At 43.8% G+C, this 24,904-nt stretch overlaps 1 protein-coding gene across 1 annotated transcript; it reads right to left on the bottom strand.

The window, feature by feature from the left end:
* Positions 1–9,020: 9,020 nt before the first annotated feature.
* On the bottom strand, positions 9,021–10,714 carry LOC140907883 (uncharacterized). Its single transcript, XM_073334912.1, has 2 exons — positions 10,132–10,714; positions 9,021–9,543 (listed from the first exon to the last, which is right to left on the bottom strand). The coding sequence occupies exons 1-2, from the start codon at positions 10,712–10,714 to the stop codon at positions 9,023–9,025; spliced, it is 1,104 nt and encodes a 367-aa protein (XP_073191013.1). The 3' UTR covers positions 9,021–9,022.
* Positions 10,715–24,904: the final 14,190 nt, after the last annotated feature.

Genomic DNA, 24,904 nt, shown 5'->3' with positions numbered 1-24,904 from the left:
GAAGAGTTCCTGGTTCCTGGAAACCTTTTTCGCCTTCCTCTGTAGCATGGGGCACTGGTCACTTGCTGGAGGATTCTCTGCTCCTTGAAGTCTTTAAACCACAATCTGAGGACTTCAATAGCTCAGACATAGGTGAGAGGTTTTTCGCATGAGTGGTGGGTGAAATTCTGTGGCCTGCTTTGTGCAGGAGGTCAGACTAGATGATCATAATGGTCCCTTCTGACCTAAATATCTATGAATCTATGAATCTATGAAACTCCAAAAAGGCTCACATGCTTTATCAGAATTTTTCAAAACCTTTGTGATGACAGAATGCTTGGCTCGGGGATTCATAATGAGTTAGGAAGCGGTTCACTTCTAGAGTTTTGACTTATATCCAACCCAGGTCAGTATGAATGGAGACAAAATTGTTAATCTCTAATGAAAATGATGTATAGGGCCATGAAAATGAAACTGAGAGTCAGGAACCTCTAAATTTTAATCCTGACTTGGTTACTGACTTGTTATGTATTCTTGGCCAAATCTAGACCAGAGCTGTTCTAAGTGAGACAAGCTAGAACAGAGCAGGGTCACCCAATAAGGAGAAGACATACAGGACCACAAATGGTCCTGAAAGGGCCCAGGAAGGCCAGGCCGCACTGAGGTTCACCTAAGAAAAGCTGCAAGCAGATTGGGGTGTCTCAGAGTTCCTGGGAAGAATGGGAGGAACTAGTGCCAGAGCAATTTAGCCGGAGACTTGGATGACAGATGTGTCAGCCCAGGACCTGTAATTAACGATATTACCAGGAACCTTGTGAGAGTGTAGTGTAGATATTGTTTCAGGAAGCAAATTGGGAAGGATTTATATCTGAAGTCTAGTAAGTTCCTATCTTGATAATTTGACATTAATCATACATAGCAGTTACTAGAAATTTTGTCTCTGTGTAAAGACTGAATTGACTGCCAGCGTAAAACCGTCTTGTATATAAAGATGGTCTCCTTTTGTCAACGATGTTTGCATAGCCAGAATAGGGGTTAAACCCTTTTTCTTCCCAATTTCCCCCTCACTTCAGATGTTCATGGTTTTAATAAGGAGGTACATTCATGGTACTCCCAGACTAATCAGCGTGATAAGCAATAGTCTCTCCCATCCCAATCTGCTTATGATCTGTCTCCTACCTTTCTCTTTAAACTGTCTTGAGAGAATAATGTTTTCCCACTTCCCTTTAAGTCGTCTTGGAGCTTGAAGAGGAAGATCTTTCACATGACAACTGCTCAGGTGACCTCTGTAAACATCAGATGAATTTCCATATTCCTTTGTCCATTTTCTCAGAGAACTTAATTCTACAGATGTAAGATTAATGCTGCTCTTGAGAAATAATCAGAGAGATTTAGGCACATGTAGTTAGAACATACCTTAGTGGGGCCTCTGACTGATAAAATTTATTCCCTGGCTTTCAGAAAAGATTATTGAGCTTTAAACTTGTGAGGTCTTCAAGCGGTTTCCTAATGAAGAAGCTCCTTTTTAAAGCACTGAAGGATTGCCAGTTAATAGTGGAGGAGATTATGGTCAAATAATTGCGGACCATAATAAGAGTTAAGGGAAGACAAAAATTACATAAATAGGTTTTGTAACAACCTCTTTTCCCCCCTACATTTTAATTCACACTAATAAATAGTTTTAACAGGAAGCGTGATTAACCATTGGAACAAATTATCAAGGGAAATAGTAGATTCTATGTCTTTTGAGTCTTCAAATCAAGATGGGATGCTATGCTTTAGCCAACCACAAATTACTGGATTGAATAAAAGGGTAACAAGGTGAAATTATACAACCTGTGTTATACAGGAGGTCAGACTAAATGGTCTAATAGTTCCTTCCGGTCTTAAAATCTATCTATAGGGAGACTCATTGTGAATTGATGACTTTTGATCCTGATCCAATGGAAAAACTCCATTGACTTTAATGAGTTTTGGATCAGGCTCTTACTGAATTAGTAACTTAATAAATACAATTAAAATAACCCCAGGATTATGCATCACCACATTGTTGATTTTATTGATACATTTAGTTCAGTATTAATTACGGATACTTCATAATGTACTTTTAAACATCATGTAGTATAGTTTATAAAAATAAGGACACCTTAGCAATCTGGGAACTCTCTCCAGCCTCTACTATGAAATCTTTGCTTAGCCGTGTGGGTAAGAGATTCAAGTTTTATATGGATCAACAGAGTGAGGATAAATGAAGTGCCACTGTACTGTGTTTATAATTTGACAGTACTTGAACTGTATTATTAATAACCTGTGCAGACTGTAAGCAAGGAATGACACTGAATTGATTTGTAAAGTCTTGTCATGGTTTAGGTCATAGAATCCTAGCTACCTAAGAGACTACATCTCTCTCCTTACAGATAGGGTGACCATATGTCCCACTTTGGCCAGGACAGTATCCTTTGTCCTGTTTGCCCAATATATTCCTCCGTGTCCCCCTAAGGCAAGAACGAACAGGACAAATGCCCAGTTTTGCCAAAAATGTTGTGACGTCCGTGACGTCAGCTCGGGTGAGCCGCAACACCAGGCGACTCGGGCCAGCCTTGAGTTTGGCAGGGCTCAAGCAAGAGGTGACGCCAGGCAGTGTCTCATTTTCGGTTTAGGGAAATATGGTCCCCTTACTTAAGTACCATTGCTATAGTTGCATTAAACTGTAATAATAATAAACATTCGTTATAACCCGCAAACTTGGCCCTCCTTCACCAAATCTTAAGTAATTCTTGTTCAAGGCATAATTTGGGGGATGATCTCATTGGTTTTAGATCTTTGGTTTTGGTCTGATCAACAACCTGGAAAATATGTCTATTTCCACCAACTCATGCTTTTAGGAACATTCAACTCCAGAACTCCAAGGAAAACTCAGGGTCTGCTATATCATCTTAATAAATGAAACTTTTTTTATTTGTATTGAGAGCATTTGATAATTGCTAGTTGTCTGGGTGGCCAGTTTTAGATTTCACAGTATTTCCAGAATTATATTTTATAATAAGAGACATTCTATGCTCAGCCTTAGCCAGTATTTCTAAATGTTATAAACAGAGAGTAGTCATGGCAGATCAGATTAAATTGTTTCTTATAAGTGTTATTTTTTTCCATTCACAAAGAGTAACCATATTCTCTCAGTCTAAATTATTTTTATTTTAGATTAATGGAAGCAATGAAAGAGAAGAGAAATAATAAGAGCTCTGAGATAGATCCTTCCTGTACTCCAGCTACTTTTCACCACTTGTATACCAAGAAAAAAATAATGTAAAGCTGAACCTGCCTTTGGAAAATGTTTGGCCAGAAAACTAGTTTTAAACTCTGTGTAGCTTGAAAGATTGTACCTTCCACCAACGAAAGTTGGTCCAATAAAAGATATCATCTTACCTACCTTGTCTCTCATATATCCTGGGACCAAAATGGCTGCAAAAATATCACCAAAAAGTTTTACGCTCAGCAGCTTTCAAATGACAGATTTTTTTTCTGAGCATTTATGTTTTCAAGTGTGGTTCGAAATATTTCATGGCAGTCATTTTTTCCCATGAGAATAATACCACAAGTCTGCTCAAATATTAATTCAGATATTGTGATTAAAGATAATACAGAAAAGCAATAAACGAAGAACAAGTTCACATTTTCAAGAATTACGTGATTACAGTGCCATTGCTTGTGAAATACCACTGTGGTTCTTTGGAGTTTTGTAATACACAACATTACTATGGTCATTTTTTTCCAAAATGTCGATTCTCCATAGATAAATTAGATCATGAAATGCCTGTTGTTGGTTGGTTGGTAGTGACTGGTGGCCCCAAATACCTGCATTGGTGGCCAGGGCCACTTTTCACTACTGAGGCTCTGATTTAGCAAAACACTAAAGCACATGCTTAACTTTAAGCATGTGAGTAATCCCAACCCTATTTACAAAGTATTTAAGAATGTGCTTAACGCCAAGGTCAGGCTTAAGGCCCTGTCTGCAGACAAAAAGTTGTAACAGTTTAAGTAAATCAGTTTAGAAACCAAGGGTGAAATCCTATGCCCCTGGAAGTCAATTCACCCCAACTGAGTTAAATTAGTGCAATACTTTTGTGAGGCCATTCTTACATTGGTTTAGCTAAATGTTGTGCGTAGAAAAGATTTAAGTCTCATGGGACTTTAAGCTGGGCTCAGGAGCAGATTTACAATGAAACACACAGTGCCCTGGCACGGGGCCTCCCCAGCTACAGGGGGCCCCAGGGCCGGGCAGTCGAGCACCGTCCAGCACCCCGTGCGGGGGCAGACGCTGTGGGGGAGAGCAGGAGGGAGCCGTTCAAGAGCCGTGCCGGAGGCGCAGCGTCGGGTGCGCTCTCCCTGCCAGCGAGCCGGGTTCCTGCTGGCTCCCGGGGCTCCTGCTGCAAGCCACGTGAGGGGCGGGCTGGGGGCGCGCTGTAGGGGAAGCACTGGTGGTGCGTCCGTCCGCGCCTATATCCTGCTGCCTGCTTCTCTGGGTGCCGGGCAGCGCAGGTGCAGTCCCTGGTGCGCACTGCTGCTGGCGGCCCCTGGAAAAAAGCCAAGGGAAGGGAGCAGCAGCAGGCAGGCCAGCGGGGGTCTCAGCTCTCACATGCTGCTGCCGCCACAGCTCCCACAGGAGCAGTGGCGGGGCAGAGAGGCATCCACCAGCCAGCCAGCTAAGATAACCCAGCGGCTGCAATTGGGAGTGCCCCAGCCCCAAGCTCCCCCCCAACCCTTGCGCACTGCCCCCTACACACATACACCCTAGCCCCCTGCCCTGAGCTGCTCAGGGCAGGGGCGGCCTCCACACACCCCCTGCCCTCCCTGACTCCTGCACCCCCACCCCCACCACCTGCCCTGATTCCTGCACCCTCCCATCCCCACCCCCACCCTGAGCACCAAACGGGAGCTCCTGCACGCCCCCCTCCCCACCTGCACCCCTCGCACCAAACAGAGGCTGTGTCAGGTAAGCACTCCACACCCCAACCCTCTGCCCCAGCCCTGAGCCCCTTTCCACATCCTGACTCCTGGGCAGACTCCACACCTCAGCCCGCTCCTGCACCCTAGCTCCCTCCCAGACTCCACACCCCAACCCTGAGCCTCCTCCCACATCCTAACTCCTGGCCAGAACCCACACCCAAATGTTTTTTTATAAAGCGCTCTTATCCAAAGCACTTTACAATAGTTAGCTAACGGTACAAACAATATTTGGAAAGATCATTAAATGGTACACCGAGACCCTTAGCAATTTTCAAGTGGTCTGTGAAAAAAAAGTTAGACTACAAAAACAATCAAGGTACCTCACTTTATTTTCATTTACTTCCTATTACTTATAATATAGGAGGAGCATGAAGAAAAAAGAATGAAAAATGGGGGTGAGAGAGAATGTTTTTTTTCTTGGCTGGGTCCTGGGGGGCGGGGGGGAGGGGGCAAAAATGAAGCTGAGCACAGGGCCCCACTAACTCTAAATCTGCCACTGGCCACGCTTAAGTGCTTTGCTGAATCAGGGCCTAAATTATGAATGCAAAGTTGATGGAGAAAAACTAATTATGTGGTATATTAAAATTATATAATGTAGCCATACAAAAACAAAGTGAGAAGATCATTATTAAAGTTGCAAAGCAGATGCCAGAATTGAGGTTGCCCTCTTGTCTGAATGCATTTTGATAGAATCTTTAATTGCCTGAGCACATATTCTTTTTTCCCCAGGACTGTCTCTCATCCAGACTAGAATGGACGGTGTTCAGTGATTTCTTATTGTCCTCATCCAAGAAAATGGCCGAGGCCCTTTAGATTAGGCTTTCAAAACATGTAATCTCAGTTATACATAAAGCATTGCAAAATTACATCCGCCCCAAATTTAACCTTGTCAAAGTTCTAAGTAACTGAAAACAGCAGATTGAAATGGTACGGGTTCAGCAACCAAATGCTCTGCTACCTATTGACTTCAATGGGCTTTGGATCAGGTCCATAATTAATTACAGGTTTCAGAGTAGCAGCTGTGTGAGTCTGTATCCGCAAAAAGAACAGGAGGACTTGTGGCACCTTAGAGACTAACCAATTTATTTGAGCATAAGCTTTCGTGAGCTACAGCTCACTTCGTCGGATGCTATTCAGGATTATCAATTCCTAGGAGTAATGGGATGAAACTAAGAAAGGGCAAAGTTAAGATGAATATCATCAAAACTTTCTGGCAGTGATTTCTACTGAACTGTAGAATAATCTTTGAAGTGGGACTGGTAGAAGCCTCATTGCTGGGGATGTTGAAGATTAGGGTATGTCTACATGTAATACACGAAATTAGGTCGAATTTATAGAAGTCGGTTTTTTAGAAATCGGTTTTATATATTCGAGTGTGTGTGTCCCCACAGAAAATGCTCTAAGTGCATTAAGTGCATTAACTCGGTGGAGCGCTTCCACAGTACCGAGGCAAGCGTCGACTTCCGGAGCGTTGCACTGTGGGTAGCTATCCCACAGTTCCCGCAGTCTCCGCTGCCCATTGGAATTCTGGGTTGAGATCCCAATGCCTGATGGGGCTAAAACATTGTCGCGGGTGGTTCTGGGTACATATCGTCAGACCCCTGTTCCCTCCCTCCCCCCGTGAAAGCAAGGGCAGACAATCATTTTGCGCCCTTTTTTCCTGAGTTACCTGTACAGACGCCATACCATGGCAAGCATGGAGCCTGCTCAGGTAACCGTCACCCTATGTCTCCTGGGTGCTGGCAGACGCGGTACGGCATTGCTACACAGTAGCAGCAACCCCTTGCCTTGTGGCAGCAGACGGTATAGTACGACTGGTAGCCGTCATCGTCATGTCTGAGGTGCTCCTGGTCGCCTCTGTGAGGTCGATCAGGAGCGCCTGGGCAGACATGGGCGCAGGGACTAAATTTGGAGTGACTTGAGCAGGTCATTCTCTTTAGTCCTGCAGTCAGTCCTATTGAACCGTCTTATGGTGAGCGGGCAGGCGATACGGACTGCTAGCAGTCGTACTGTACCATCTTCTGCCGAGCAGCCATGAGATGTGGATGGCATGCAGTCCTTCTGCACCGTCTGCTGCCAGCCAAAGATGTAAAAGATAGATGGAGTGGATCAAAACAAGAAATAGACCAGATTTGTTTTGTACTCATTTGCTTCCCCCCCTCCCCTGTCTTGGGGACTCATTCTTCTAGATCACACTGCAGTCACTTACAGAGAAGGTGCAGCGAGGTAAACCTAGCCATGTATCAATCAGAGGCCAGGCTAACCTCCTTGTTCCAATAACAATGATAACTTAGGTGCACCATTTCTTATTGGAACCCTCCGTGCAGTCCTGACTGAAATACTCCTTGATGTACAGGCACACCCTTTGTTGATTTTAGCTCCCTGAAGCCAACCCTGTAAGCCGTGTCGTCAGAAGCCCCTCCCTCCGTCAGAGCAACGGCAGACAATCATTCCGCGCCTTTTTTCTGTGCAGACGCCATACCAAGGCAAGCATGGAGGCCGCTCAGCTCACTTTGGCAATTAGGAGCACATTAACCACCACACGCATTATCCAGCAGTATATGCAGCACCAGAACATGGCAACGCGATACCGGGCGAGGAGGCGACGTCAGTGCGGTCCCGTGAGTGATCAGGACATGGACACAGATTTCTCTGAAAGCATGGGCCCTGACAATGCATGCATCATGGTGCTAATGGGGCAGGTTCATGCTGTGGAACGCCGATTCTGGGCTCGGGAAACAAGCACAGATGGTGGGACCGCATAGTGTTGCAGGTCTGGGACGATTCCCAGTGGCTGCGAAACTTTCGCATGCGTAGGGGCACTTTCATGGAACTTTGTGACTTGCTTTCCCCTGCCCTGAAGCGCATGAATACCAAGATGAGAGCAGCCCTCACAGTTGAGAAGCGAGTGGCAATAGCCCTGTGGAAGCTTGCAACGCCAGACAGCTACCGGTCAGTTGGGAATCAATTTGGAGTGGGCAAATCTACTGTGGGGGCTGCTGTGATGCAAGTAGCCCACGCAATCAAAGATGTGCTGATATCAAGGGTAGTGACCCTGGGAAATGTGCAGGTCATAGTGGATGGCTTTGCTGCAATGGGATTCCCTAACTGTGGTGGGACGGAACCCATATCCCTATCTTGGCACCGGAGCACCAAGCCGCCGAGTACATAAACCGCAAGGGGTACTTTTCGATAGTGCTGCAAGCTCTGGTGGATCACAAGGGACGTTTCACCAACATCAACGTGGGATGGCCGGGAAAGGTGCATGATGCTCGCATCTTCAGGAACTCTGGTCTGTTTCAAAAGCTGCAGGAAGGGACTTTATTCCCAGACCAGAAAATAACTGTTGGGGATGTTGAAATGCCTATATGTATCCTTGGGGACCCAGCCTACCCCTTAATGCCATGGCTCATGAAGCCGTACACAGGCAGCCTGGACAGTAGTCAGGAGCTGTTCAACTACAGGCTGAGCAAGTGCAGAATGGTGGTAGAATGTGCATTTGGACGTTTAAAGGCGCGCTGGTGCAGTTTACTGACTCGCTTAGACCTCAGCGAAACCAATATTCCCACTGTTATTACTGCTTGCTGTGTGCTCCACAATATCTGTGAGAGTAAGGGGGAGACGTTTATGGCGGGGTGGGAGGTTGAGGCAAATCGCCTGGCTGCTGGTTACGCGCAGCCAGACACCAGGGCAGTTAGAAGAGCACAGGAGGGCGCGGTACGCATCAGAGAAGCTTTGAAAACCAGTTTCATGACTGGCCAGGCTACGGTGTGAAAGTTCTGTTTGTTTCTCCTTGATGAAACCCCCCGCCTCTTGGTTCACTCTACTTCCCTGTAAGCTAACCACCCTCTCCTCCTCCCTTTAATCATTGCTTGCAGAGGCAATAAAGTCATTGCTGCTTCACAGTCATGCATTCGTTATTCATTCATCACACAAATAGGGAGATGACTACCAAGGTATCCCAGGAGGGGTGGTGGAGGAGGGAAGGAAAAAGCCACACAGCACTTTAAGCACAGCACTTTAAAAGTTGACAACTTTAAAATTTATTGAATGACAGCCTTCTTTTTTTTGGGCAATCCTCTGTGGTGGAGTGGCTGGTTGGCCGGAGGCCCCCCCACCGCGTTCTTGGGCGTCTGGGTGTGGAGACTATGGAACTTGGGGAGGAGGGCGGTTGGTTACAGAGGGGCAGCAGTGGCAGTCTGTGCTCCAGCTGCCTTTGCTGCAGCTCAACCATACACTGGAACATACTGGTTTGGTCCTGCAGCAGCCTCAGCATTGAATCCTGCCTCCTCTCATCACGCTGCTGCCACATTTGAGCTTCAGCCCTGTCTTCAGCCCGCCACTTACTCTCTTCAGCCCTCCACCTCTCCTCCCGGTCATTTTGTGCTTTCCTGCACTCTGACATTATTTGCCTCCACGCATTCGTCTGTGCTCTGTCAGTGTGGGAGGACAGCATGAGCTCGGAGAACATTTCATCGCAAGTGCGTTTTTTTTTCTTTCTAAGCTTCACTAGCCTCTGGGAAGGAGAAGATCCTGTGATCATTGAAACACATGCAGCTGGTGGAGAAAAAAAAAGGGACAGTGGTATTTAAAAAGACACATTTTATAAAACAGTCGCTACACTCTTTCAGGGTAAACCTTGCTGTTAACATTACATACATAGCACATGTGCTTTCGTTACAAGGTCGCATTTTGCCTCCTCCCACCGCGTGGCTACCCCCTCAACCTTCCCCCCTCCCTGTGGCTAACAGTGGGGAACATTTCTGTTTAGCCACAGGCAAACAGCCCAGCAGGAATGGGCTCCTCTGAGTGTCCCCTGAAGAAAAGCACTCTATTTCAACCAGGTGACCATGAATTATATCTCACTCTCCTGAGGATAACACAGAGAGATAAAGAACGGATTTTGGTTGAATGCCAGCAAACATACACTGCAATGCTTTGTTCTACAGTGATTCCTGAGTACGTGTTACTGGCCTGGAGTGGTAAAGTGTCCTACCATGAAGGACGAAATAAGGCTGCCCTCCCCAGAAAACTTTTGCAAAGGCTTTAGGACTACATCTAGGAGAACCGCAAATGCCAGGGCAAAGTAATCCTTTCACATGCTTGCTTTTAAACCATGTATAGCATTTTAAAAGGTACACTCACCAGAGGTCCCTTCTCCGCCTGCTGGGTCCAGGAGGCAGCCTTGGGTGGGTTCGGGGGGTACTGGCTCCAGGTCTAGGGTGAGAAACAGTTCCTGGCTGTCGGGAAAACCGGTTTCTCCGCTTGCTTGCTGTGAGCTATCTACAACCTCCTCCTCATCATCATCTTCTTCGTCCCCAAAACCTACTTCTGTATTGCCTCCATCTCCATTGAAGGAGTCAAACAACACGGCTGGGGTAGTGGTGGCTGAACCCCCTAAAATGGCATGCAGCTCATCATAGAAGCGGCATGTTTGGGGCTCTGACCCAGAGCGGCTGTTCGCCTCTCTGGTTTTCTGGTAGGCTTGCCTCAGCTCCTTCAGTTTCACGCGGCACTGCTTCGGGTCCCTGTTATGGCCTCTGTCCTTCATGCCCTGGGAGATTTTCACAAAGGTTTTGGCATTTCGAAAACTGGAATGGAGTTCTGATAGCACGGATTCCTCTCCCCAAACAACGATCAGATCCCGTACCTCCCGTTCGGTCCATGCTGGAGCTCTTTTGCGATTCTGGGACTCCATCATGGGCACCTGTGCTGATGAGCTCTGCATGGTCACCTGCAGCTTGCCACGCTGGCCAAACAGGAAATGAGATTCAAAAGTTCGCGGTTCTTTTCCTGTCTACCTGGCCAGTGCATCTGAGTTGAGAGTGCTGTCCAGAGCGGTCAGAATGGAGCACTCTGGGATAGCTCCCGGAGGCCAATACCATCAAATTGTGTCCACAGTACCCCAAATTCGAGCCGGCAACATCGATTTAAGCGCTAATCCACTTGTCAGGGGTGGAGTAAGGAAATCGATTTTAAGAGCCCTTTAAGTCGAAATAAAGGGCTTCATTGTGTGGACGGGTGCAGGTTTAAATCGATTTAATGCTGCTAAATTCGACCTAAAGTCCTAGTGTAGACCAGGGCTTAGACTGGACAAAGCAATTAATTGTAAAAGTACAAGAGATATCAATAATCCTGATTTGGCAGGGAGATGGGTTAGGTTATTTAACAGCTCTTTCCCATTTCTAATGTTAATCTCTATGTTTCTATTTACTTAGACATAACTAATACAATCTTTTTTTAATTTATTATTTTCTGCACATTAAGTGATTAGATGTGCCCAACAAACTAGTTTCACTTCACCAAAAATCACACAGCTACAAGCTAGTGATAGCTCTCTATGGTTCCTTCAAACATAATACAGTTGTATATATTATTGCATTCTTTCCTATTCCACTTTTGGCAGAGGACTATTAATACTGCTGTAAATTCCTTACTCTTAACTATCCCTTGTGTATATTTTCAAATCAATGAGGAAAAGCTGATTTAACTTCACATTTATGTAAATAAAAGAGATAAGTCATTGCACTACAAGATTTGGTGGTAGGGATTCTCCAGTTTATACTTCATTTTGGGCCTGTGGCCAATAGATTTCATTAAAAGCTAGAGGGAACATTCTGATCTCCAACCACAAATAAGTTTCTATGTATTCCATGTAAAATAAACGTAACAAGAACTGTCTTGTCCCACAAAGCCTCTCAATTCCTTTAGAGAGGGAAATATACCCATTTTAACTATCCATCCCTTTGGAATGCTCTCCCACCTTTGGTCTGAAACAGCCCAAACCTGTTTACCTTCTAGGAAGGCTACAATGCCCATGTGTTCCAGTGAACACTGGAGGAGGCTAAAGAATGGATGGCCGGATTTTTGGTTGGAGGAACATGCTATGAAGGGGGACTTTTAATAATGAGGCCAACCTACCAATGATTAGTATAATGGGAGGTTGGGGGTGAGAGGAGAAGTGCTGCTTTTGAGATTGATTTTTGTTTGTAATTCTTTGTAGCATGTATTTTTAGATGTATGCCAAGGGCACCCTGATGAGCATTGTTTGATTGGAATTTTTAAAAATGAATGATTAAATTGTTTGTTTAAGGAAGGTGTGGTAAAGCAGAAAACTGAATTGAAATTTCCTTAGATTCAGCCCCATGACTTAATTGCAAGACCATCTTTAGCAGTTATATTACTTAGTATTTATTATATGCCAATGCCCTCAGTGCTATATGGAATTTGCAGTAGACAGAACCTGAGCTGTTCCTTTCAAGTCAATGGAATGCTTGTGTCCAGAAAAGGCCCTCTGCCCTCTTGTGTATTTGTTATAACTCAACATAAATATTCTTGGAAGTAAGCAGTAGAAGCTTGACCCAAAGCTCACTGAAGTGATCAGGAGATTTCAATGGGCTTTGGATCAATCTCGGAGCATTTGTAGAATCTGGCCCTATTTAGGAAAAGAATGTTTCTGTGAACTTCATTGTGAGATCTGGGACTTATCTAGAAAAACAACCCAGATGCTGACAAAAGAAAAAAGTATTAAATAAAAAATAGAACATTACATACAAAACTTCCAAGCAAATCATTACCAAATTTGAAAGTACCATGTTGCTTGAAGCTGTGGAATTTTTTTCCCCTCCATAGAAGTTAGGCTATGAGAAAAGGTAGGAAACTCATTTAGATATGGGAGCTAGTTTAGCACTAGAAAAGTCTTTGAGTAATCAAATAAATAAGCTTTTTTCCTACCTTTTACATCCAGATTCAATGCTGGTTTTGAAATCATGCTATAAAGTCTCCCGTCTGGTAATGACAGTGCTTTGGCCACTGCGGGACAGGTTGGAACAGTTTGAAATAACATAATGGATGTGCTACTCCACTGATGCAGCTGGATACCTTTTAACAAAAGCCTTTGCTTCCTTTAAAAAAGAAAAGAAGGAGAGTTATTAATGACTTGGAAGGAATCAAAGTAAATTAAAAGAGGAATGTATAATTCCATTTAATAATATTTAAAAGAATCATGTCAAGAAGAAGGAAAAATTGCCAGCAGGTTGAAAAGGTAAATGAGAGATTTCTAAAACAGCACCATTAAAAATATATTTTAAATTATTCCCTTTCTGTAAGATTACACCATTGATGGACTAGTCATGGAAAAGTTTACATTTACTGAGGTGTTGGTTTTTTACATCCCTTTTAATGCTAAATCTGTGATTACTTTAATGCTTGGCTCGTTGGAAAATCATACCAGTGACTCAATGCTGAGTTAGCCTTTACCATTACTAGCATGCAGCTGTTTCTTACATGGGCCCTATTCCTACAGCTTGCTAAGTGCAATGAAAGTGCATTTGTATCTACTGTTTGGAGTGTCTGTCTTGTCAGAGCCCAATTTCTCTGTGACCTTCCTATGTGGCTCCTTCTAGCTCCGGGAGTGCAGGCAGCTTCTCTTGAGAAGCAATTAATTAGTGAGTCTCTTTTCACATATAACACAGAGGAGAAGGTAGGTATGTCTAGATTAGGAAAGAGATCCATGTGAGCTAAAATGTGGGAGCTAACCCTGACCTAACCACGACCTTTTTTGTAATCCAGGGTTCCTCAGCCCGAACTGGCACAATTTGCCCCTCTGTGAACAAAGGACTTCAGTCTGTAGAGCTACAGTTCTGACATCTTTTATGAGCCTAATTCACTAAAAATATGTTATATTTTCCATAGATAAGGAACAGACAGGTATTTTCAGTCCTGATAACTTTTATTTCAGATTCAAAGAAACAACAAATGAGACCAGACCTTCAGATGTAAATCAGTTTAGCTCCACTGATGTTGGCTTTGCTACCCTGACTTAGACCAGCTGAGGATCTGGGCCAGACTCTCCAGGAGAAAGTGTGACAGCTGCCAAGTGGCCAATACCCAGGACTGAATTGCGGACCTCCAAAGCTAAAAATATGAGTCTCTCCCACAGTGTGAGCTGAAGATTCAGGCGCTTGAGAGGAAAGCTGTAACAAACCTATATCATCTGTGGATTGGGCACAGAGGGGGACACAAAACACACTCTCATCATTGGGTTACATACTTCGTCTGGACAGAGGACACTTACCCCAAGATTCTGAGGCCCGTAGCAGTTCTAATCTCAGGCCAGGCCCTCACATACATGATGGCCACCATCTTAGAGGTTGAGATTGAAACGTAAGTAGTTCCAGAGTAAGAAGCATGATCAGCTACAGCTTGGACTTAGGAGGCTTTACCAGACTCACAACCTCTGTGGATTGCACACATTGGGGGAGGCATACCACCACCAGTGGATTATAAGAGCACAGTCTGTGTGGCTCCCTCTCTGACAGCACCCATCTTGGTATCAAACAAGGCATGTAGATAAGCTCTGTAGATAAGCTGTCTCCCTAATTTATCCTAAAGGATGGAGGAAAGGGCCTTATAGTTATGTACCTACACAGACCACAAAATGTGAAAGAAAAAAAATGATTTGTGTGACACAAGAGAGTACACAGGAATCAAATGAGCCAAAGAAGAGCTCTGTGTAAGCTCAAAAGCTTGTCTCTCTCACCCAACAGAAGTTGGTACATCCACAGTGTATATATAAGAATCAAAAGTGTCATTTGAGAAGCAGAGCTTCTGATGAAAATTGGCTCCAGAGCTCTGACAATTCCCAAAAGAAGAAAGAGACACATTTCTCTTCAGACAAATTCCCAGCAGCAGAAAGCAAGGACATCACACATTTTACATAACAGAAAACTGAACTGAGCCCAAAAATAATAGATGAATGAGGACTTTCTGTGTGTGGATATTTTTTCCCCTTGTTATCTAGTTCACAGGCCTTAAAAGAAAAAGTAATAAAATGTATTTTGATGCTGTTTCCCAAATGTCATATTTTTCCATTTGTCTTTTAAAACAAGATGGGCTTGTCTTATAACTGCAACATAAAACCTTGTCCAGTATAAAACAGGAACAAAGTTCATGCATCAGCTTCTCTATACATGATTCCAGTGCAAGCGTGTGACTAGAGATGAGGGTGTAGACATAATGAACAGGTGGTGAATGAAATGGTGTCTTTGGATATTGATGAATTCTGCTATATAGCAGATGTCCTGAGATCCAGAACTGAGATTCTCAGTTCAGTCTTTGGTGTGTCAGCTAAACTGGTGGCTGTCACGTAAGTGAGGATTCATCTGGGATCCAAAACAGATGTCTTATTTTAATTTTCTGTTCGCTTACTAAGTGAAAGATTAGCCCTTGAAGTGCTGAGGATATATGTACAGTAGACGCCTCCTCAGCTATCTGTGCTCAAGTACTAGAGAAAAGAATACTTCCCCAAGTAAGTCCTTTCTCTTCACCTTAACCCCGCCACATTCTTTTCACACACACAAAACTTCTCTCCCTTCCTCTGAGGACTATCTACTCTGTTTTCTCCCTGCATCTGTCTGTGCTCTCCATTCCCATTATGGTGACACTGTATTTGCAATTCAGAGGGAGTGTCTGGCTTTGGCCAGCTCTTCTACTGGAAGAAGAGTAGAAAAGAGTATACATGGGGATCCAGCACAGGCACTGTCAATTAGAAATTAGCGAAGCTAAAAAAATCCAAAGATGCAATTTAGTTCCAATAAACGTTCAACAGTTTGGTTCCAATTAAGAGTCCAAATCTCATAGGAACATACTGAAATTCAGGTTTGATGTCCACTTTTTCTATCTTGCTACACAGGCTTTTAGGGTTGCTGTGCTTATCCCAAGGTGGGACGGGACTACCTGATCATGCTCACAAGCAAGTTTTCACAGAATTTCTTTGATCTAGAAATTGAACAGGAATCTCATAAACATGAGCAGGTTCTCTCATAAATTTTTTGAATTTTTGCTTCCATCCAAAATCAAGAATCACAGATGCGGGGGGAGAGTTGGTGTGGACATGAGTGGAGATTAACTTTTTCTTTACCTCTGAATATGTTTGGATTCATGTTTGAGTCTTGCTTGAAAATTTGAGATGGTTCTCATGATATCCGAATCAGTTGGTCCATCACTTGTGCAGTCCAGCTGGGAGTGTGATAGACGTGCTGCAAAGTGAATATAGCCAAAGGTAGGGCTCCATTGTTATACCAATAAAATAAAAACCAGCAGGGAATCTTATTAAAGGGAAAAAGGCAAAATACCACATTTATTGTGAATACAGAAAGAATCATAGTAAGCAGTTAGTTATAGCTATAACATTCCATTCAATCTCATATTTATTCACACATTCATTCATACAAACACACACACACACACAGGTTCTGCAAGGTTGTTATCATAGTTACCAGCCTTAGAGTTGCTCATGCCAAGCCACTGGCCAGGTGGCCTCGACATGAGGAGGGAGCAGGGCCTTGTCAGATGCTCATCTGATGCTCCTGGAAGTTGGTTTGCAGAATCAGACCCCAAAGTTCTCACTTTTTAGAGTCTATTTTTATAGGAATTTCTTCCTATGCCAGTCTATGGGAATTGCTTCATCATGCTGTTGCTGAATCAGTCAGCAGATAGCACATTCCTGACGGCTCCGTGCTCCAAGATGTTATCTTGTTCTTTGGTTCTCCCATTCTTGAGGCTGTTGGGTGGATTCCAGTCTGCCCTCCGGGGGTCCTCTAGTTATTTCCACTTGACGCCTTCTTCAGCCGATGGACACTGGATTCTTAGGCTGGCACCGCCCTGATCATTCAGTTATTATCCACACCAAGCATCCATCCACATACATCCTCTATCTCTATTTTAATCACAATTGTTAATACAACAAAAGGGTGGGGAGTCTCTGGGTGCTGTTTCTGTTGTGAGAGTATTGCTTTGAGTCTCTCTCTCTCTGTGAATTGCTTTGAGAGCAGACTCTGTCTTAGAATGTACTAACATAATTAGCAGCTTGCAAGTTTCACACATAAAGGGAGAGAAACAGTACCAAAAACCAAGAGACCTCTTAATTAGTAATACCCTGGAATTTAAACTATGGGGAATCAAACTCATTTGTGATTTTAATACAGAACTTCTTTAATATGATCCAACACCATTGCTGCTGGTGGTCAGGACTGGAGGATATTTATCAGAGCTGGTTTTACAATATTTTAGACCAGAGGACTAAAATAAGAATTCTGTATCGTTACATAAAGAGACAAGGTGGGCGAGGTAATATCTTTTATTGGACCAACTTCTGTTGGTGAGAGAGACAAACTTTTGAGCTCACACAGAGCTCTTCTTCAGGTGTCAGCTCTGTGTAAGCTCAATATCTTATCTCTCTCACCAACAGAAGTTGGTCCAATAAAAGATATTACCTTGCCCACTTGTCTCTCTAATATCCTGGGACCAACGTGGCTACAATAATGCTGCATTCATATTGTTACATATGCAATTTGGGAGAAAGAATATGTGATAGAAAAGATTAAATTTAGATAGGTAGATAAAATATATTACATTAGACCTGGACTGAGTGTTGACATTTAAAGATCGCAATTAATCTCTTTCAGAATGTGCACCATTTAAAGGATGGGTCCTGTCCTCTGCTGCACTGAGAAAACAGAAGTCATCAAAAGTCATGCCAGGAGCAGAGCATGATCTCTTTCTTATGCTGGCCACACTTCTCCAAGCAGGCAAAACATGTCAGCTAAAGGGTGTGTCAACCTTAAGTGATTAGAACCAGCTAATGGAGAGCTAGTTGCTTCAGAGCAAAAGAAAAGCCAAGTGCTCCCTCCCAGACATCCCATCAGCTGTAGGATATTTCATTCAAAAAACATGTGGCTGACTGAAATATTAGCTGACGGGCTTTAAATTAGATTCACATGCTTTATTAACTCTCTCCATTTCTGCTTTGGTCTGTGACAAATCCATATCGACAGGTACATTATGTATATTTACTAAATATGCTCCATCCTTTTCTGGGACAATGAGGAAAGTGAGGGATGAATGAACAAACTGATGTGGGTTGAAGTGTTTTATTTTTCAGTATCACTAGCCTGTCATTTTGAAGAGTTCATTTTCACACAAATCAAATGTCAAACAGACATGGTAAAACTGTTCTCACTGCTACAAAAGAGGCAATCTGCCAACTTGTAAGGACTAAATATCCATTCCTCTGGGGCAAATGGAAATGGTCATTATAAGACAATATTTATTTATAAACACACTTGGCCTCTGTCAATTGGGTTAGAACATATGGAGGGTTGGCGTATATTAGGAAGATAAAGCTTTCCCATGACCTATAGGGGACTCTGCATAGTGACCACAGATGTTCTGTATTAGAAAAGCTGGAAAATTTATGTCAATGACCATGAAAACCTCAGTTTGAAAATAAGTAAATAAATAAATAAAGGGGTCACCAGCAAAGACAAAGTTAAGACCTCTGGAAAATGGATTTGTCAGGATATTTATGTTTAAATTTTCTACTCTCCTGTTTAGTTGTTGTTTTTCTTTTTTTTAAATAGGAGAACAAATTCCGGCCTCAATTACATTAGCGCGTATCCTGAATAACTCCAGTAAAGTTAACAGAGTTACTCAAGATTTACACCAGCATAACTCAGAGGAGAATCCGTGTCACTAACCTTCTAATCATCCATTTCCAGTAATCAAGATGATCAACACAGTGCAGTTTATTCTTCCATGTAGTACAGTGAGATTTATAAAGGTAACTCCTATTAATGCTAATGGGGAATTATGTTCATTCTTCCCATCCTCATTCCATTCCACACAAAGGTGGGAGAAAAGGCTCCATAGCTGTCATTATAAACAATCAAACTCTATTCTGCTGCATAACTGACATTATTTTTTTGACCAGTGCAGAAGAAGTAGCACATCAGGAAAAGTTATCCAAAAGTACAATGATATACCAGATTTTATCTCTATTTATCAAGGGCTAGATCCTCAGCTGGTATAAAATGGTGTAGGTCCACTTAAGTCAATGGGCTATGCCAGTTTACAGGATCTGACCACAAAGAGCATGCAGATTGTGATATTAAAATTAAATTCATTCTAGTTTAATACTTTGTACCAGTTCTCAAACCCAGCTGAACTAAGCCTTGGATGAGACATTTGATATATCCTAGAACCTCAACCCAGGCTTGTGAAAGTCTGTGAACATAGTCTGAGATTGTTTGCACAGCTGCAAACCCACCAAACAACCAGTTTCTATCTAGCTGGCCTCCCTCAATCTCTCAACAGCACTCCTTTCCTGCAGCATGGCCTGGGACCTCTCTGTTATCTCACATATCTTTGTGGAAGGCCTAATTGTCTTCCACCCTCCCACTCCTTCATGGGGCCATTTGGCCCCATTTCCTGTCTACTCTGCTTTCTCTGGAGGTGCTAGATGACTGCCTCCCACTTGGGTCTTCAGGAAGCCACCTGGTATGGACCCTGCTTCCTCCAGTTTTTAAAGGGTATTCTGATATCAAGATATGCCAGCTCCCTCAGTCATGGAGCAGAAAACTGGAAAATATTCCTGTTTCTTCCACCAATTAGTTCTATTAAGCTAGGATTGAAAGAAGCCTATAATCCATAGAGTGGGGACCAGAAATCACCTGGAATGAGGAGACATTTCTCCCTAGTGCAATTTTGGTATGGAACAGTTACAGGTATTTAAGGATTCTCATAAATTCATAGACCTTTAAGGTCAGAAGGGACCATCATAATCACCTAGTTTGACCTCCTGCACATTGCAGGCATTTCAGGGACTTTTCTTAGTCACAATTCACAAGTGCTATCAAGCATTCCTGTTGCACCATTGCAGGTTTCTAGAATTTCCTGCACCTACAAGACCCTGTAAGGATTCAGGACTCTAGAAGGCACTAAGGATGGCAGAAGGCAACAGAGTTCCTCCCAGGCAGACCCCTGAAAGCTGTGACTGAGCAAGAGAGCAGATGTCCTATTTCTCCCAAGCCTGGGGAAGGTGACAGAGGGGAAAACAAAAGTGACATAGCTGGCTGAAATGTCTTTAAAAATTGAATTTTTGACCCCCAAAATTAATGACAAATATTTAATTTTTTTCACCATTTTTTCTCTTCCCATAAGTGAGATGTAAAGAATGCAGCTTGATTCTCAGAGGCCAGGCTAAGTTTGCAGAGATGGCAGTTATTAAAGAACAGCATCCTTTGAGCCTCTTTGACACACAGACAATAAACTACATGATGCCATTTTACAGGACCACTTCCTTGTAACCTACACTTCAACTTCTTATCCAGGATTTTTACAATTATAGCTGACAAGAAATAGAATTCTTGGAGCATCTTTAACCCTAAAGCCTCTGAGAGCTTGAGCAGTTCCCACAAACCCTCATCTGGAGTAAATTGGTGTTGTTTCATTGACATCAATGAAGCTACACTGATTTATGCCAACTGAGAATTTGGCCCCTTGATTTTTGACAGGGACCCCAACAAAGGAAAGTGAAATGGGATCTATTCTCATCTGCTACTTGCCTTGATGGTGCAAAATCAGATGCTTTGCACCTCTATAACACCTCTCATTTGAGTTTCACATTACAAAGACTCATTAATGGAGCCAATTATCAGCACTGTGAGCATTATAGTAGATAAGTATTATTTTATTATTCCTTGGACCCTAGTTGACCTACCCTATGCTCATCATGGCCAACCAAGTTATACCCATCTCAAATTCCTTAAGCAAATTTTCTCAGAGATAAAAGTACTTCTCTTAGGGAAGAGGAGAATCCTCAAACATTCTGATACCCTTTTGACTCTCAGCTCTTATTTGCATCCAGAAATATCAGTTCTGAACTTTTCTTCTCTTTCACAATTCCTGTCTATAAACTGTCCTTCATCCCCTCTTTAATGGAGACTGTGAATCCTAGTGCCTTAACTCCACCTGGGCTGAAAGCTTCATCCACACCTCCATCTCCTCAGGCACTCTGATACTACAATGACGGACACCAGTGTAAGCACCTAGATAAACATATGTAATCACTGTAACTCACTTTGCTTTGGGTTTTTTTCTTTTATTGCCACCCCCTACAACTGCAGCATCATCTCTCTTCTTGTGCACCAGTGCACTTCATTCTCCTTGAAACTACCAGCCATGTTTCCACCACTACTCCCTGATCTGATGCTATCCACATCAGACAATGTTTTATGGTGTTGTAAGTGCAGGTTTGGGACCCAACAGAAGCTCAGTGTCTTTTTTCTTCTTCTGGAATAAGATTCTAAGCCTGAGTAACACAAAGGAATATGTTTCAGAGTAGCAGCTGTGTTAGTCTGTATTCGCAAAAAGAAAAGGAGTACTGGTGGCACCTTAGAGACTAACCAATTTATTTGAGCCTAAGCTTTCGTGAGCTACAGCTCCCTTCATCGGATGCATTCATCCCCACTGTATTTTCCACTGAATGCATCCGATGAAGGGAGCTGTAGCTCACCAAAGCTTAGGCTCAAATAAATTTGTTAGTCTCTAAGGTGCCACCAGTACTCCTTTTCTTTTTACAAAGGAATATGTTATTTTCACAGTGGAGTCATTCTTTCCAAGTTCTCAGCTGTCCCTGTAGATCATGGGAGATCATTTCAGCACAACTGGGGACAAATATATTTATTTTATTTATTGCATAGGCTTTCCTATCTGCTGCTCCTTAGCCACAAGTTCTTGACCCTTAAGCACAGACATATCATCTCTACATATGTGTGTTCTCCAAACAGTGGGTGACCTATCCCAGAAGCCAGATCAAGATCAAATATTTCTTTTCAGTTCATGGGTAAAAATCTGACTCACAAGTGGAGCCAGAAGGAAAAGATGTGTATCCTGTAATCTGTTGTGTTCACAGTGAATACTGTAGGTCTGTGTCCCACATGTCTTTTTTTTAAGCTAAACTAACATGCATTTTAACAGCTGGTTCCTTGAGAGCTTTAAAACATACTGAGATTCAGGCTAACCCATTAACACCAGCACTGCTTTTCCAAAGGGACAAATTATAACTTGGCAGACAATGAACTTGTTTTATTCCTAGTGCTCCATGTGTTGAAGGAAGCAATCTAGATGTGTGGGTGGGAAGGGTTCACTAAATGACAACACAATGGCAGCGGCATGAATGAATCGGTTAAAAAGCTACTTGTCCTTTACAGCAGAGAAGGGGGGGAAGTCCTGCTTTCAGTAAATTAAAGTTGGACACATTAACAATGAGAACAGCCAATTATTAAAGTTGGGCCAGAGCCACAAAGTTCATATCCTAAAGTTCAGGGGTGTTCAGACCCAGACTTTTCATTGTAGCTGATTGTACCGATTAGGGTCAGATGCTATATCTGGATCCAAACTTCCTCAAGTGTTTAGATTTCAGGATTTTGGTTTGGACCCATCTCTACTATTATTAATACTATTTATACTGTAGTAGCCCCCAAAATGTGCTAGGTGCAATAGACATATATAGGAAGAGACAGTTCTGTCCCTGAAGAACTTACAGTGTAAACAGGCAAGGAAAATTCTTTGTTCAGGGGTATGAAGCTAAGTGTCTGAGGGGCCTGCCGTCCTTGAAGGGAACATCAGTAGAGCGAGAGAGGGGACTGTGGAAGTTGTTCATTACTCTTCTTTCTTCTTCCCCACTTGGTGCTTTTACATACTTCTGTTCTTGTCTCTGCTCCCCCACCAGCTGGTGTTTTCTGTCCCCACTTTGGCATTTTTAATCCCCTCCTTTCGAGGTGTCAGGAGGATGGAGATGAACGATGGCTCAAGTAAGGTGCGGTGCTGCTTCATACTAGATTCTGAAGACATCTCCTTACTGCCAGTACTCAGGACTTTGCTCTGCTGCTTTGTTCTCACATTGCAAAAGGGAGTGTCGCATGGATCATGTCATCACTACCTGCTGGCTCTTCTCTGCACTGGCAGTCAGACCTGTTGCTGCACTGTTCAGACTCCACCGTGTTGCAATGAACATACACACGAGCACAGACCTGCTGATGAATTGCTGAGGGGCCAAGGCTCTTTAAGACCAGGACATCTGCACTAACTGTCTTCCCACTTCCCTCACTATGATTGTTCATCTCTTTCAGTCAAGCTAACCACTACATCAGAGTCACATAACTTGAGAGGATCCAGAAACACACTCAGTGCAACTCCACAGAGAGGGGAGGCTATGCTTTGGACATACTTCCTTCCATCCCAGTAGTAATATGCCACAGGGAGTCCACCGTGTTTGGGCTTTGGCAGCTGGGCTCCTCTGGATTATCCTTTTGGCAGCCCACAGAGTGGCTGGCAAAAGTTAACACAGCCCGAGGCTGTATTTCCTTGCCTGCTTCCCCCACCACGCCATGAAACCCTGTATAGTGGATGCTCAAAGAGCAGTCATCATTGGTGGAATGCTTAGAAGCATGACTGCGTTGGAGCCATACTGTCCTGGAGCCAGCAGAAGCCTGTGGGCCTTGCAGTAGGGGAGAGATCTGGTGTCTACACATATGACCCCTGTCTCCTGCAGATCTCAGGGAATCTTTGAGCTAAGAAAGTAGAAATCATGGTTTCTTCCATGGGGTCAAAACACCAACAGAAAGATCCATAAGTAACACCAACTCCCCTGATCTGGGTTATTCATACCTGAGGGAGCAATTTGAGGCTGAAAGCCAATAGTAATGTTTGGTGCCCTCCACGGGAGTGAAGAGCGGTGGTTCCAATGTTAGTAGGAATCTGTGTTTGCTACACTGACTTGCAGTGCCTGTAGCTTTCCTGGACTAAGGTATCTGTTACTTAATGCAATAATAAAAAATACATTTATTGAAAAAAAAATTCATTTATTGAAAAGAAACACAACTGCTTGGGAAACAGAAAGGGTAAGGGGAGGAGGGGGAACGGTTCAATCACAGATTTGCATATGTCCTGTTGTCAAACTCAGCCTTCCTGTCTGGAGTGCTGTGCAATGAATGCTGCACTTCAGGCTGGCTAAAATGCATGGCGATGAGGGTTGAGTGCAGTAAGTAAGGGTCGTAGTTTGCAGGGCTGGGTGATGAAGCTACAGGTGTTGGAGGCAGCTGGTGGCAATAAGAACCCAGATGTGGGGGAAAGTGGGTTGGAGGTGACATGGGGGCACAAGGGAAAGAGACAAGGGCTGCAGAGGTGGGGTGGGCGTGGGGCGGGCACAGTAGTGCTCTGCCTGCATTGCTACGAGTGCCTGTATCAAGTCCACTTGGGGCTCCAGAATGCTTAGCAGCTGCTCTGTGCTTTGATGCCGGGGATCTGCATTCTGCTGATGGGCCTCCTTTCACTCTCCCAGCACTCCTGCGCTGTTTTGATTTTCATTAAGGGACTGATGCATTACTTCATGCAGCATGTCCTCTTTACCTCTACATGGCCGCTTCCTAATTCTTTCGAGTCTTTCGGTCGGTGATAACAAGTACGGCTGAGATCTCAGGGTTGCATCTCTAAAGCCAAAATGCAACACTTAACAGAGGCAGCATTGTTCACACCAGACAGAGCAATGATTCAGCCGTTCTTAAAGACAAGCACAGTCTACACAATAGCAGAATTTGAACATCCCAAAGCGAGCGCATATAACCCACAGCAGCCCCAAAATGGTGAGTAAGCACAGGGCAAGGGGGACTGATTGTTTCACGGCCATACTGTCCTCTGGGCTTCTGTCCTTGAGAGCTAACAGCTGCAGGGGGCCCCTATACTGAGCACTGACCCCACATTTTCCACAGGAGTTCGTCCTGGAAGATATCTCACTGCTGAGGGTGACCTGGGAAGCAAGGGAGGGTCTTCTACTACAATGCGACTTCCGCCCCAGCCCATATGCAGCTTGCCTGTGTGAAGCAATGATCCCCCCGCCCGTCACGGCACAGTGACGCAGACATGTTAGCCTGACTGGGACAAGGAGCACAGTAGCTCTTTCAAGGAACCTGCACAAGCGCATTGCCCAGCTTCTGCATGAGACCTTTGAAGAGATCACCGAGGCCGATTACCGCGACGTGAGAGAGCAGATCAACAACCTATTCCACATCTAGGCATG

This window comes from Lepidochelys kempii, chromosome 1 (genome assembly GCF_965140265.1).
Source record: "Lepidochelys kempii isolate rLepKem1 chromosome 1, rLepKem1.hap2, whole genome shotgun sequence".
In the NCBI taxonomy this organism is placed as follows: Eukaryota; Metazoa; Chordata; order Testudines; family Cheloniidae; genus Lepidochelys; species Lepidochelys kempii.
The sequence above is the reverse complement of the archived record's forward strand: the minus strand, read 5'-3'. Positions and strand labels throughout refer to the sequence as shown.